At 48.2% G+C, this 14,105-nt stretch overlaps 1 protein-coding gene across 2 annotated transcripts in view; it reads left to right on the forward strand.

Annotated features, from left to right (window-relative positions):
- VAV1 (vav guanine nucleotide exchange factor 1) overlaps positions 1 to 10,289 on the forward strand; it is a 59,937-nt gene extending 49,648 nt beyond the window's left edge. The window contains exons 23-27 of one of the 2 annotated variants that reach the window (XM_037042719.1): positions 1,008 to 1,124; positions 3,180 to 3,267; positions 6,788 to 6,902; positions 8,400 to 8,551; positions 9,983 to 10,289. In XM_037042719.1, the coding sequence (XP_036898614.1) occupies positions 1,008 to 1,124; positions 3,180 to 3,267; positions 6,788 to 6,902; positions 8,400 to 8,551; positions 9,983 to 10,036 (526 nt within the window). In that variant the 3' untranslated portion in view covers positions 10,037 to 10,289. The remainder of the gene's footprint in view (positions 1 to 1,007; positions 1,125 to 3,179; positions 3,268 to 6,787; positions 6,903 to 8,399; positions 8,552 to 9,982) is intronic. The other variant, XM_037042720.1, reaches the window with a different exon arrangement.
- The last annotated feature ends 3,816 nt before the right edge of the window (positions 10,290 to 14,105 follow it).

Raw genomic sequence — 14,105 nt, forward strand, 5'->3', positions numbered from 1 at the left:
CACTGGGAACTGGCCTGCAACCCAGGCATGTGCCCTGACTGGGAATCGAACCTCGATCCTTTGGTTCGCAGGCCCACGCTCAATCCACTGAGCTACACCAGCCAGGGCTATTTTTGTTTTCACTTCCATTTCCTTTAGGGTTGAGTTCATAAATCTCTGAGACCAAGTTCCATTCAGCTTAGGACCTATGTTTTCTTCTCTGTGCCTTCATTGTTTTAGACCTTCCATTTCAGGCTTCAGCCCACTCAGAGTTAATTCTGGTGTGTGCTCTCAGACAGCAGTCCAGCTTCATTCTTTCGCCTGAAGCTTTCCTGTTTCCCTGACACCATCACCAAAGTGGCTTGCTTTTCTCTGTTGTATGGTTTTGGCTCCTTTGTCAAAAATTAGTTGCTCATATACATGTGGGTTCATTTCTGGGCTCTCAGTTTTGTTCCATTGGTCCGTGTGTCTTTTTCTGTCAGTACCATACTGTTTTGATTATTGTAGCTTTGTAGTATACTTTGAAATCAGGGAGGTTGATACCTCTGACTTTGTCTTTTTTTTCTCAGGATTGTTTTGGCAATTTGGGCTCTTGTGGTTCTATACAAACCTGATAATTTTTTGTCCTATTTCTTTGAAAAAATGTCATTGCAATTTTGATGAGGATTGCATTAAATCTGTATATTGCTTTAAGTGATGTGGCCATTTTAACTATGCTGAGTCTTCCCATTCATGAACATGGAGTATCTTTCCATTTCTTTGTGGCTTCTTTAATTTCTTTCAACAATGTGAAATACTACTTATTTGTTATTTATCTTGATGGCTGAGTTTTTGGCCCCTTGTTTAAATTGCCCACCTCTGGACTCTGGTCATTGCCTCTTCGGTGCTTCTGTTGGCGTCTAAGTGCTATTGACCCAGGTTGTCATCAACTTCAAAAAAGGTCACAAGGCTTAGGAGAAAAAGTGGCTCTCTATGGAGGGCCAGGCATGGGGGCTGTGTGGACCTCTCTCCTCCGTGTGTCTTGGCAGGTACGCGGGCCCCATGGAACGGGCCGGAGCAGAAAGCATCCTGACCAACCGTTCGGATGGGACGTTCTTGGTGCGGCAGAGGGTGAAGGACGCAGCGGAATATGCCATCAGCATTAAGTAACTCCTCCCTCCCTCCCTGCCTCCCCTGTGACCTGTGGGACTGAGGTGCCTGGCAGGAAGGGGGTGTTGTCATGAGAGCCCCCTTTAATCCCTGGGGTCCTAGGTACTTTAAAAAATTTATTTCCTTTAAATGACTGACACCCCACAAGAAAGAGAGAGACTTCCTAGGGAGCTTCCAAAAGGTGTTGCCCTAGGAAGAGGCAGAACGTCACCTGAACCGGCACCTCGCAGCCCCCGTCTCTTGTGCTTCCCTGTTTGCTGAGTGCAGCTTCCCTCTTGTGGTGCCTCATTTCCTCCCCAGTTTTCTCAGTTTGTCTGGCATTTCCAGTGGGGCTTCCCTTGTGGGAATCTTTCGCTGCCTGGATCTCCAGAGAGTTTGCATTTGTTTCTGTGGGACTCACCAGCAAGTTAATTTCTTTTTTAGTTAAACAAAGTTTTAGGTTAATTCCTTAGTTTCCCAGACCACACGGATGGTTTTAGTTCAAACCTCTGATAATGGAAAAAGAAAACGGAACAAGCATTGGAAGAGATCCACTCAAACCGAGTCAGGAGGCCCTGCGGGAAGGGGGGCCTCTGCGCCCCTGGGGCCTCAGTCTCAGAGCTGCTGCTGAGTTGCTGACCTGCTGTCCCACTCAGCTCACATGAGCCGTAAACATCCTGGCACAACAGCTGCTGCCTGCACACATGTGGACCTGACCTCCTGCTTGTAGTGTTCACCCCCTCGGGTTGCACATTTAAACTCAGGAAGTCCTGGTATCCTAGCCTGCAGTCCTTCATTTGCAGGAAAGAAAGAATTAGGCTTTGGGGTTTTTGCCTTTACAGACCCTGCCTTGCTTCATTCTCCCCTGGAGCACATTTTTTGGTTGATACCTGGATAATCTGGGTCTCCAGGGCTGCAACTTTTTGCCCAAATAAATGCCTTTTGTTCTTTATTACAGCCTGACCCCCTCCTTGGTTGACACCCCAAACCTACATGAGGGCAGACTGAGGTTATGAATTTGCAAGGGTGACTTTCTGTTTTGGGGCCGAGACAGACAAGCTTCTCATTGTCCCGGGCTGTGCTGACGGGTGGTGTTCTTCTAGCCCACCCCTTTTTCCACAGGCGTCGCTTTTTGGCAGCCCAGCCTTACTGGGTATGGGCGGGTCTCAGGCCAACCCTCCACCTTAGAGGTAACTCTTCTCCTGTCTCTGTGAACTTGGGGACAGAAGCTTCTCGGTTGCCAAGGTCAGCAAACTCCTTAGGGTGGAAGTTCATGCTTACTGCTTAGTTTTCAGTTTTGTCCTTATTTTTGGCATCTGGGCATTTCCCTTAGCCTGTTTTTTGAGATCTCAGCACTTTTGTCCTCAGCATTTCCAGGGGTTTTCTGCAGCAGAAGGAGGCTTAGTTTTCTAGTTCTCCATCCGGGCAGACATGACCGTCTCCGGCCTGACGTCTCTGTGGCCCACTGGGTTGGTGACAGCGCAGGTCTCGTCCTCTCTCCTCTAGAAGAGCGGTTTTCAGCCTCTTTCATCTCCTGGCTCACATAAACTAATCACTAAAATTCTGTAGCACACCAGAAAATATATCTTGTGCCAATCTGACCAAAAATAGGTCTAATTTTGACTCATTCACATGGACAGCTATTGTGTTGGCTGTCTAAGGGAAAAGAGGCCAGTGCCCCTGACTCGACTGTCAGGTGTGACATGTTTTGAAAATCCTCATGGTCCACCAGTGTGCGTCTTGTGGTTGAAAATTGTTGCTGTAGAACATCCCTCTCTTTACAAGGTCCTTCTGACTTCTCAACAACCCTGTGAGTCCAGAAAGATCATTCCTATTGTCTAAGAAGATCAGAAGCCTGAGAGGAGGAAGTGAAGAAGTGTAGGCTGAGCCCGGGGAAGGGACAGTAGGAGGTAGCCCAGGCCCTGGGTTCCAGCGGCCTCCTCCCTGAAGTGGCCAAGACTGCCATTTCTGTGGTCGGGGTGTAGCCTGGGGTGGACGCTTGGCTGAGATGGGCCTGAGTCCCCAGCCTCAGGGCTCAGTGGCCATCTGACCCTCTCTCTCACTCTGTCCAGGTATAACGTCGAAGTCAAGCACATTAAAATCATGACGGCAGAAGGATTATACCGGATCACAGAGAAGAAGGCTTTCCGAGGGCTGGCGGTAAGGGCCAGTCTTCCCCTAACTCCGGCCCCCCAGATTCCAGGCAGGACCCTCCCTGAAGTGCCATCACGGGACTGCCGCCTGCTCATCCGTCCATATGCACAATGGCCCCTCCAAGGGCACTTGGGATCACCTGGCCTTAAATTCAATACCCTAATGACCAATGATGGTGTAGTGGTGGTGATTAATAATAATAGTAATAATAATAAGTAACAACAGAGAGCATTTACAGAGTGCTTACTGAGTGACAGACCTGTAATAGATAAAATCCCAGTCAATACCCTCAACTCACTCTCTTGAGTTTCCATTGCACAGATGGGTGAAACAGGATTTTTTTCTTCTTCTTTTTCTTTTCTCCCCCTTCTCCCCCTCTGCTCTGCCCTCCCGCCACCCCCTGCATCCCTCCTCACTTAGTTCATGTCCAAGGTCTTTGGCTTCTCCATTTCCCGTACTATTTTTAACTTCCTCCTATCTATTTTGTACCTACCATTTATGCTTATTACCTGTTCCTTTTCCCCCATTCTCCCTGCCCCTCCCCACTGATAACCCTCCTTGTGATCTCCATTTCTGTGATTCTGCTCCTGTTCTAGTTGTTCGCTTAGTTTTTGTTTCTGGTTGTTTTTTTTTGGGGGGGGGGTTTAGGTTTGGTTGTTGATAGTTGTGAGTTTGTTGTCATTTTGCTGTTTGTATTTTTTATCTTCTTTTTCTTAGATAAGTCCCTTTAACATTTCATATAGTAAGGGCTTGGTGATGATGAACTCCTTGAACTTGACCTTATCCAGGAAGCACTTTATCCGTCCTTCCATTCTAAATGGAAACGTTGCTGGATAGAGCAGTCCTGGGTGCAGGTCCTTGCCTTTGGGGGAACAGGTTTAGATCTCATCTAGCATCACAGAAGAGCAGAGTCCCCGTTTCTCTCAGACTTTAAGGCTTAGCCCTTCCTAATCTGTTTAATGATCATCTGAGAATTCCAGTGCCTTTCAAGTAGTTTTCTCTCTCTTTGGAGTCCTGCAGCTTTGGACTGTCATTTAGGCATTTTAGCCCATTGGTTTAAGGCACGTGGATCTTACCCATGGTCTGTGGGTTCTCGGAATCGAGAAAATCCAGAATCATGCACATACCTCCCATTTTTTTAAAAGATTTTATTTATTTATCTTTAGAGAGGAAGGGAAGGAGAGGAAGGGAATCAATGTATGGTTGCCTATCGTGAGTCCCCTGCAGGGAACTGGCCTGCAACCCAGGCATGTGCCCTGACTGGGAATCGAACCGCGATTGTGTGGTTCGCAGGCCCATGCTCAATCCACTGAGCTACGCCAGCCAGAGCACACCTCCCACTTTTTTTGGAGAGGGCCATCTCAGGTTTCACTTCATCCTTACAGGGACCCCCCACCCCAGAGGGTTAGGGAGTATTGATTTATTCCACAATTTTTTTCTTCCCCAACTTTTTATTCTTAAAAATTCCACCCACCTTCATTTTTTATTTCTGAGAAAATTTCTGAAAAGTGATTGGAAAAATGTAATGGACACCTGTAAGCCTTTCACCTACACTTAGTGTTAATATTCTGATTTGCTTTCTCTTTCTGTACAAACACGCTCATATTTATCTGAACTTTACTTAAGAGTAACTTGTGGATATCAAGTCCCTTCACCCATAGACACGTTGGCCTGAGTATCTGAAGAGCCAATACACACTCATACTTCACCACACTATCATCATCACACTTGGGAAGTTGAACATTGATGCAAAATTATCTAGTATACAGTCTATTTTCCAAACTCTTTGATTGCCCTGGTTGTATCTTTTATACCTGTTTTTTCCCCTAGGTTATAATCACAGATTACACATTGCATTCAGTTTTTATCTTCTTAGCCTATTTTAGTTTGCCATAGTTCCCCAGTCTTTATTTTTGGTCTTTCGTGATACTGGTGTCAACTGATTATCCTTGGTAGTAATGCAACACCAACAGGAATAGTATAGCTGGGAAAACAGCATGGCTGTAAGGTAACCCTTGGATCAAGAGGCTCCTCACTAGGTCCATCTCTGGCTAACTGCTCTGCTCTGCTCCAAGCTGATCTTCACGGTTTTGGTTCTGCCAGAGCCATGCAGCCTTCTACCTTGTTGGAATCAGAAAGTGAGCTCAAGCTCTGGCTGGTGTAGCTCAGTGGATTGAGCACGGGCCTGCAAACCAAGGGATCGAGGTTCGATTCCTAGTCAGGGCACGTGCCTGGGTTGCAGGCCAGTTCCCAGCAAGGGACACAGGAGAGGCAACCATACATTGATATTTCTCTCCCTCTCTCCTTCCCTTCCCCCTCTAAAGATAAATAAATAAAATACAAAAGAAAAGAAAAGAAAGTATGCTCCAAGAAGCACAGGGAAGCAGGCTTATATAGACAGAAGCCCCTATCCCTGGTCCCTGATTGGTCTGTCCACATGTAAATGAGGGCTCCAGAGTCTCACAGTTTGATTGGTTCAAAAGTCACTGTCCTGATTGGTCAGAATAGAGCTGCTCTGATTGGTCAGACCTGCACAGATCTGGTTGGATGGAAGAAGCCTCAGTCTTATTGGTTGAAATAGGAGTCTAGAAACTCCTTTATAAGGGTTGGCTCAGATGGCAGAAACACTGTTCAGGCAGGCAGTTCAGTGCAGAGGTGGGTAGTTCAGTGTGGGCTTCTCCCTGAGTGCAGTTTGTAAGAGGCCCTTGTGTAGAAATGGTTGCTAAGATTTTTTTGTTTTAATTTGAGCCCATTTAGCTACCAGGAGCCCTTCTTAGTAGGTATCTTTGTTCACAGGTTCCACACTGGCAACTTCAGAGTCTAGAACTCTAAAATGCAAACATTTGTTTTACAGAATGTCCCTTAGTTATGATTTGCTTGGTTGTTTACTTATTATTAGATTCAGCTTGAGCGTTTGTGTAATAAATACTCATGAGTGCAGTGAATCTGGGACTTGAATTCAAATCAGTCATATTTCAGGAGCCGGCTCTTACTTGCTCTACTCCACAACCTGCCCCCCGGGGCTGAATTCTGGACCCTCCCTTTTATTTTTCATTTATAAAATAAGGCAACCATGACCGTATTCACCTCTCACAATTACTAGGAGATTTTGATGATGTGTGGTAGCACCCTGGCCAGCACATATTAGGTGCTTAATGGCATCAACTATTATAATTAATTATAAAAATAAGGCTCCTGGCACCCACTGGGGGCAGGTAGGTTTGATTTTTAGTGAACTGGCCATTAGGCAAGTAGATTGTTGATATAAATTATGATATAAATTTATCATGAAGCAAATTGGTTATTAGAGGATCTGGCTTTAAGCAATGTGGTCTCTTTCCTATAAAATGATCCTGGCTGTGCAAAAAGAGAATGAGGTTCCCATCATGAGGAGCATTCAAGGAATCACTTGGGGGCGACCAGAAGTGGGACCTACTTGACACGAGGGGTGGATGTGGCTCCTTCCAAGTCTGCCTTCCCGGGTTGGCCAGCTAGGATAGCGTCTGTCCCGCTGTCTCCTGTCCAGGAGCTGGTGGAGTTTTACCAGCAGAATTCCCTAAAGGACTGCTTCAAGTCACTGGACACCACCCTGCAGTTCCCCTTCAAGGAGCCGGAGAGGAGAGCCATCAGCAAGCCAGCAGGTAGGACGCCTCAGGCTGGGGACCTGCGGCCCTGGCTCCTTCCCATCATGGAGGGGAAGTTTGGGAATACTGTGGGCACTGCTTCCAGTGGGCGTGCAGAGGTCGTGTCTGGGACCCTTCCTACTCTTGTCTGTCCCTTTGCCCTTGAGTGGTTGGCATCCTCATTTGCTTGCGTGGAAGGTGAGTCAGGGGTAATATTTTTGTATTTGGGAAGATGAGGACACCAGGGACCAGAACGATCCTCACCTGTAGCTTTTAAGCCTATATTTTTGTAACAATATCAAGGATTATCTACAGCCTTTTCCTACAAAAAAGGCAAGTCCTTCAGTCCACCTGACTTCTGCTTCCCTTTGTATCTCTCACCTCCTGGGCTTGATGTGATTATCTGCAGTGTTGAATATAGTTTGCTGTGAATTAAAATAATTATGACATGTATTTTGGGAATCCTTTCATTACAATTGCATTACCTTGCAAATGTAGTATCAAGAATTATTTGGACTATATTTCTTATCTCCATGTTTTTCTTTATTTTTGAAATTCCTTTTTTTGATTTAAATTTCATTTTTCTGGTGTGCATTCTAAAATATGTTTTTTTCAGAAAAGTCACATGGGTTGTGTACTGTCTGAATTTTTTATGTCTGGAATTTTTTAAAAGAGGTATTAAACATTAATTATTAAGCTGTTTTATTACTGAAAAAGCAAAACTAACATAACATCAGGACCCCAAGACAAAAATTGCTGCTAGTCACTCACCACACTGAATAAATGTTCCTCTCTAGCTGCACATTACTAATGTGCCCTGGCGTAGAGATGGTGTGCAACCTTAGCATGTTTGCAGAAGTACTACAAATTAATTACAGTGTCACTTATACTGTACTGTGAAAAATTTCCTTTATGCCTTTTTCCCCACTGCTTGTCTTTTTCCCATTTCCTCTCTTTTTTCAACTCTTGGTCCTCTTTAAAATTATTAATATTTAGCAACTTAGAATGAAATTTTCCACATCATTCCTCCGTTTCTTTTACTATAAATATATACAAACCATTTTTAAATTTTTTTAAAATTTATTTATCTTTAGAGGGGAAGGGAAGGAGAGAAGAAAAGGAGAGAAATATCAATGTATGGTTGCCTCTCGTGTGTCCCTTGCTGGGAACTGGCCTGCAACCCAGGCACGTGCCCTGACTGGGAATCGAACCGCGATCCCTAGGTTTGCAGGCCCGTGCTCAATCCACTGAGCTACACCAGCCAGGGCTATACAAACCATTTTTAAAAAATTATAAATGGTACTCTAGGTATGGATGCTGGTTGGGCTGCAAGCATGATTTGGGGAGCACAACTGTGACCTCTCAGAGCACAGGGCACCCAGCACCCTGCATACAGAAGCACGGGCCCTTCGTCCTGGCGTCACTCTCCTGAGAGCGTTGCCCTCCCACTGCCCCTGCACGGTGGGCCGGCCTCCACCCCAGGCCTTCCTGCCACTTCTGTTCTCCCCTACACAGCAGGGAGCACCAAGTATTTCGGCACAGCCAAGGTCCGCTACGACTTCTGTGCCCGGGACCGATCGGAGCTAAACCTCAAGGAGGGTGACATTGTCAAGATCCTTAACAAGAAGGGGCAACAAGGCTGGTGGCGAGGGGAGATCTATGGCCGGGTGAGTCAGGGCGGAGCTTGGCACCCGGCAACCTGGCCTTAGTGACGCTGCTCTGGAACTGTGGGCGGAGGAGGTGGGGAGTGGCTCACGTGGGGTCTTCGCTGGGTAAGGGGAGGGAGGGACACAGGGATTTCATTCCTTGGTGCAACGTGCATTTACTTTTTGAGCACCTGCTACGTGCCAGGCACTCTGCTGGGTGCTGAGGAGACAAAAAATGAGCACAATCACTGCTGTCATGGCACCCAGTCTCCTGAAGAGGACAGGCCTGTAACCAAGCAGTTGCCATGCTGAGTGGTCAGAATGGCGATGGGGAGTCACAGGGCAGGTTGAGAGCCCAGGGGGACCGCGACGCACCCCAGGAGCAGGTCAGGACACCTTACTGCAGGGCAAGCTGTTCGTTGAGGCTTTCATGCCGATCTTGTCCACTATAGTATCACCAATGCCAGGAACGGGTCCTGGCACATAGTAGGTGCTCATGAGATGTTCAGTGCATGAAGAGCTGGAGCTGGGATTAACCACTTGCTCCTTTTGTGCTCTTTCGCCTGCTTGAACTCAGACTGTCAGGAGAGACCTCGGGATTTCTCAAAACTGTTTGTTTCTGCCTGATTTTATTTTTGTCTTACAAAGAGGCAGAGTGTCTTCTTTATTTTACTGTCGATGAGTTCCTAGCGTCTAGAATACTGCCTCACTTGTAATGGTTTCTCAGAAATAATTATTGAATAAAGACAAAGAAATGGGTTAAGAGCTTACATTCTACTGGGGGGAAACATATGTGACCAAGTGACCCAGGTACTTGTGTAGGTGAAGAGTTTTGTTAAGAACCACGGAGGGAGGGTAAGGTTAGTGTGCATTAGAAGGCCACTAGGTTTTAGGGAGCCTTTTGGTGTGTTCAGGAAAGTCTGAACTGTAAAGCATCCATCCGTCCATCCATCCATCCATCCATCCATCCACCATTCCATCCATCCATGAATCCTTTCAACAAATATCAAGTATCTATTGTGTGTCATAGGGAACTATTCTAGGCTCTGGGCACTCAGTGGTGAATAAGACACAATATCCTGCCTTGTAGTGTGTTTGTGTTTTGTGTGTGTGTTTGTGAGGCCAATAAGAAGCCCATAAATGATAACCAGGACCATCAAATAAATGGCAATAAATGCGTGGAGAAACTAAAGTGGAGAAAGGGCTAAGGAGTGTTGGGGTGAGTGGGGTTTGCAGTTTTAAAAGGGTGGCTGGGAAGTCCTTACTGAGAAGGCGATATGTGAGTAGGAACTGGAGGAGTCGGGAGGTGTCAGCCCGGTGTGTATCGAAGGGGTATATCTTCGGGGGTGGCAAGTATGGCAGGTGCAAAGGCCCTGAGGTGGGAGGAAACCTGCCTGGTCTGCTGAGGAACAGCATAGAGACTGCCCTGACTCCTTTCTCCTCTCTTTCCAGGTTGGCTGGTTCCCCTCTAACTACGTGGAGGAGGATTATTCGGAATACTGCTGAGCTTTGGCATACTGACAGAGAGACAGGGAACTGCAGGCTGTGATCCCAAGAGGAGCAGGCTGCGTGGCCAGGGACTGTGACAGGTCCCAGCAGGCTGAGAATCCGAGATGGACTGTGGAGGGCCTGCGTCCAGTTGCCTGGGCTCCTGGGGTGATGCCCTGCCGTGGTTAATTTATAACACACCGATTTCCCCCTGGGCCTCCTCGGGATGGCGGGGCTCGAGGCAACGGCTTTGAATAAAGGATGGATGAAGGGACTGGTGGTGTTCCGCGGTGCTGGAAGGGGAGGGAGGGGGAGGGCTGCCGGGGCACAGACAAACCCACCCACCCAAACCTGCTTTTCGGCTTTACCACCTTTTGCTGCCACTTAACATACGGAGAAGGAAATGGACCCCCCAGGGAGCAGATTCTGGATCACAGAAATGTAACTCATTTGCTTTTTCTATAGTAGAACTCAGTTACTGGTTGGAACCCTCTAATTCTGCTGAGCGGCAGACACCTCGTCTGAGTTGGCTGTGGGTGTCCTTTGTTACTTCTCCCCAGGATCATGTTGGCATCCCAGGGGCTTTGGCCTTGGGGCGTTGGGGAGGCCACTGGGACCCCAATGGTTATCTTCTGTGGCCCTGCCACCTGCTGAGATGTCATCACCTCCGCCTCACCTGGCGTTCCTCTGTGTCGTCCACATCCCTCTGAGCATATCCAAGACATCTGGCTGTTTTCTCCTTAATTGTTGGGTAGGATGATTCTACATCCTGGCTATTGCCCCAGTGTGGTTATTAATCTCAATTGTTTTCATTCTGCAAAGGGTCCTGGTTGGGATGGTAAGTTATATCGTCACTGTCTTAGGTTGGGCGTTTGCAGAGCAGAGCCTGAAACAAGGGGTTGGGCTGGGGGAGGGGCAGTAAAGGGGGCACATGTGCGAGGTGGTCCCAGGAGGCGCCCAGGAGTGAAGCAGATGAGGAAGTGAAGGGGCTGGCATAGGAGCACAGACGAGCAGGTGGCAGCTGTGGGCGATGAGGGCTCAGTCCTGTTGGGACCCTGGGAGTCGGTGCCTGAGAGTTGAGGGCTTGGGAGCTGGGGTCGTTCTTCCCCAGCTTCCATCAGTCATTGCTTAAGAGATGTGTACAGGCAGGCAGTGCCTGGCCTGGTGGCCGGAGAACCACAGGCGTTTTGGGAGCCACTGGCCTGCATGGATGTCATCAGAGCCGGGGAGCTGCAAGTGGGGTGCCGACAGGGCCTGCTACACTCTCCCCAAGAATAGACTTCATGCGTCCCCCTTTGCAGCCATCTCTCCACAGTGGATGCCTCCACGTGCAAAGTGTGGGCGATCCCTGGGGAGCTTGCTATAGCCTGGGATCCGCGGCCCCAGGAAACATCCCTTCACGTCACCCTGAGGCCAGTTAGACTGGGGTGGGCTGGTAGGATACAGGGACACACCCATCTCTGAGTTTCACATCCTACGTTCCCACCCAACTCTTCCCCTCCCCCCGGGGGACCCTGACCTATTTCGTTAAGACTTAAATTTTTTTAAATTGTGGTGAAAGACACAAAATTTATCACCCAACCAGCTTTATATATATATGATTCAGGGCTGTGACTGAGATTCACACCTGTGCCACCAATCTCCAGCAGGCACAGACCCTAAAACAGTGCCACCTCCACACACAACAGGCACCCTCGAAATAGATGGAGAGGCAGACAGACACACCCTGCCCTCTCCCAAGGACTAACACATTCAGATGGTGACATCCACATGGGAAGTCAATGGACAGATTCACAGACAGGCAGGCAGATTCCCATTGGAACAGACATGTTTATGAACATCGCAGACAGGACGTTGCAAAGCAGGTAGCCCCAAATTAAAGCCAAAGCAGGCACTGACCTTCCTGACCTTTGGCAGTGGTGCCTCTACCTCCTAGGCTGATACCTGCTTCTGTGCTTGGGGAGGGGAGGAGGGAGAGAACAGAAAAAGGAGTGTGTGCACGCTTCTTTGCAATTGTATCTATATGAGCCCAGGTCTGGCCACCAGAAAGTGGTCCTGATGCTCTCAGCTTTACAACTGGCACTATCATTGCACTGCCCAGTGATAACCCCTCCTTCACCCCAAACTACAGGGAAGGACCACCCAGAGGGACTGACAGAGGCCTCACTCCAGAGTCTTGCTGGATGCAAACACTCATGGCCTCATGAGGCCAGGGTGGGGTCAGAGGGAGGATGGAGTAGGAGGAGCGTAGAAAAGCGACTTCCAACAGGTGCGCCCCAAGAGTTTTTAAAACACGCAGTACCTGACCTCCCTCCCCTTGGATTGTCAAGTAAAACAATGACAACAGCCAACACAACAATAGCCATCTGGTGTGACTGATTCAAAACTATACCTATTTATCAGACTGGCAAAAAACATGTTTTGGTGTGCCGCAGAATTTTAATAATTAGTATACGTGTGCCGTGAGAGGAAGCAGGTTGGACACTGGTGCTCTGTGGGGCTGCTTCCTTCTCTGTGTGCAGAGGTCTCCCTTGCGTAGAGGTCGGATGAGTTAGTATTTGGTCCCCTATGGATGAAGGACTGCCTGTTGTTTTGCTGTTATAAACAGATTTGTGGAACATGGCTGAGCTAGTCTGCCGGCTCCTCGAGGGTGGGGTCAGACTGAGCTGGGCTGGGAGGGCGCACAGACTTGAACAGGCCCCCTCTCCGTGTTCTCCAACAGCCTAGCATGGTATTTCACGTGAGGGATCATTTAGGAGTGGGGACAAGGGGAAGAAACAACCCGGAGGAGGGTGGGAGCTGGGAGCTGGGAGGGAGGCAGGGCAGAGCGGAATTGTGGCCCCTGCATGGGCTAGAAACCGCTGCGCACCACCCCGAGCCCCAGGGCTGGGCAGTCCACCTGGCCTCAGGTTCCTCATCCGTCAAATGCATCCACTCAGTTCCCACCTCATGGCAATGTGAAGATGAAGTGACCAATGTCTGCAAATGTGCAGGGCTGGGCACACAGTAGGCTCTCAGGAAGTAGTGGGTAATAGAATTCCTGTTGGTTATTTCTATCAGTGTTGCTGTTTCACCTGTACAAGCAGCTAGAGAGAAGTCCAAAGTTCCAAATTTTACAGGTAAAGAAGTTGAAGGAAAAGACCACCAGTTGGGTCATATAATCCTTAACCCACACGTGGCAAACAGGAACTCGTTCAGGGATGCCCCTAGTTCTCCAGCTCCCCCGCCTTAGTGTCTCCCAGGGCACCCTCCCTTGCCTTGAGGAGATACCCCGGATATTCAGGATGAGAACTCCCAGCTTCCCCATGGGGAGGCAGCATTCCAGTATCCGCCCTGAGAAGGTTAGCATCAGCAGGCGCGTCTTGACCATTTCTACTCAGGGCAGTTGCGCCACCAGCTGGAGGCACGAAGAAACAACAGAAAACAGTGAAGGAGGAGCCCGGTGCCGGGAGGGCAAAGCAAGGGACTGACTTTGTTTATGACTTTTTCAGATGCAGCAGTTTTACAATTTAAAATATTTATTAGTCTTTGCTTATTGCTTTGGCTCTGAGGTCATTTTTATATTATTTCAAAATATCTCTTGGTAGGGGCTCTGTTCGCTCATTCCAGTGAAGCAAACCACCTGTAACTTAGTGGCTTGAAAACATGATAATCGTTTGTTCAGCTCAGGCATCAGCAATTTGAACAGGACTTGTCTCTGCTCCAGGATGGCTGAGACCACTTACCTGGGGGTGGGAAGGTCCACTTCTAAGACTCACGTGGCGGATGTCTTGGTGCCAACTGTTGGCAAGGTGCTCAGAGGGGGCACTAGACTGAGGTCTCGGGTTCCTCTCCGTGTACCTCAAGAGCTGCTTGGGCTTCTTACTATGGTGGCTGGGTTTCAAGAGTATTTTTTAGACTTAGCCTCAGAAATCACACGTTTGCTGTACTCGGTAGGATCCAGGTAGACAGAAAGTCCAGCTGAAGTTCAAGGGGATGGGACATAGATTCCACCTCTTGATGGAGAAGTTGCAAAGTTCTAGAAGAACAAATGAAATGGGAAATATTGGTGCAACCATTTGGGGAAAATACACTCTTCCAAATCTGC

The sequence above is a fragment of the Sturnira hondurensis genome, unplaced genomic scaffold (genome assembly GCF_014824575.4).
Source record: "Sturnira hondurensis isolate 20B ecotype Veracruz unplaced genomic scaffold, ASM1482457v3 Scaffold0003693, whole genome shotgun sequence".
Classification (NCBI taxonomy): domain Eukaryota; kingdom Metazoa; phylum Chordata; class Mammalia; order Chiroptera; family Phyllostomidae; genus Sturnira; species Sturnira hondurensis.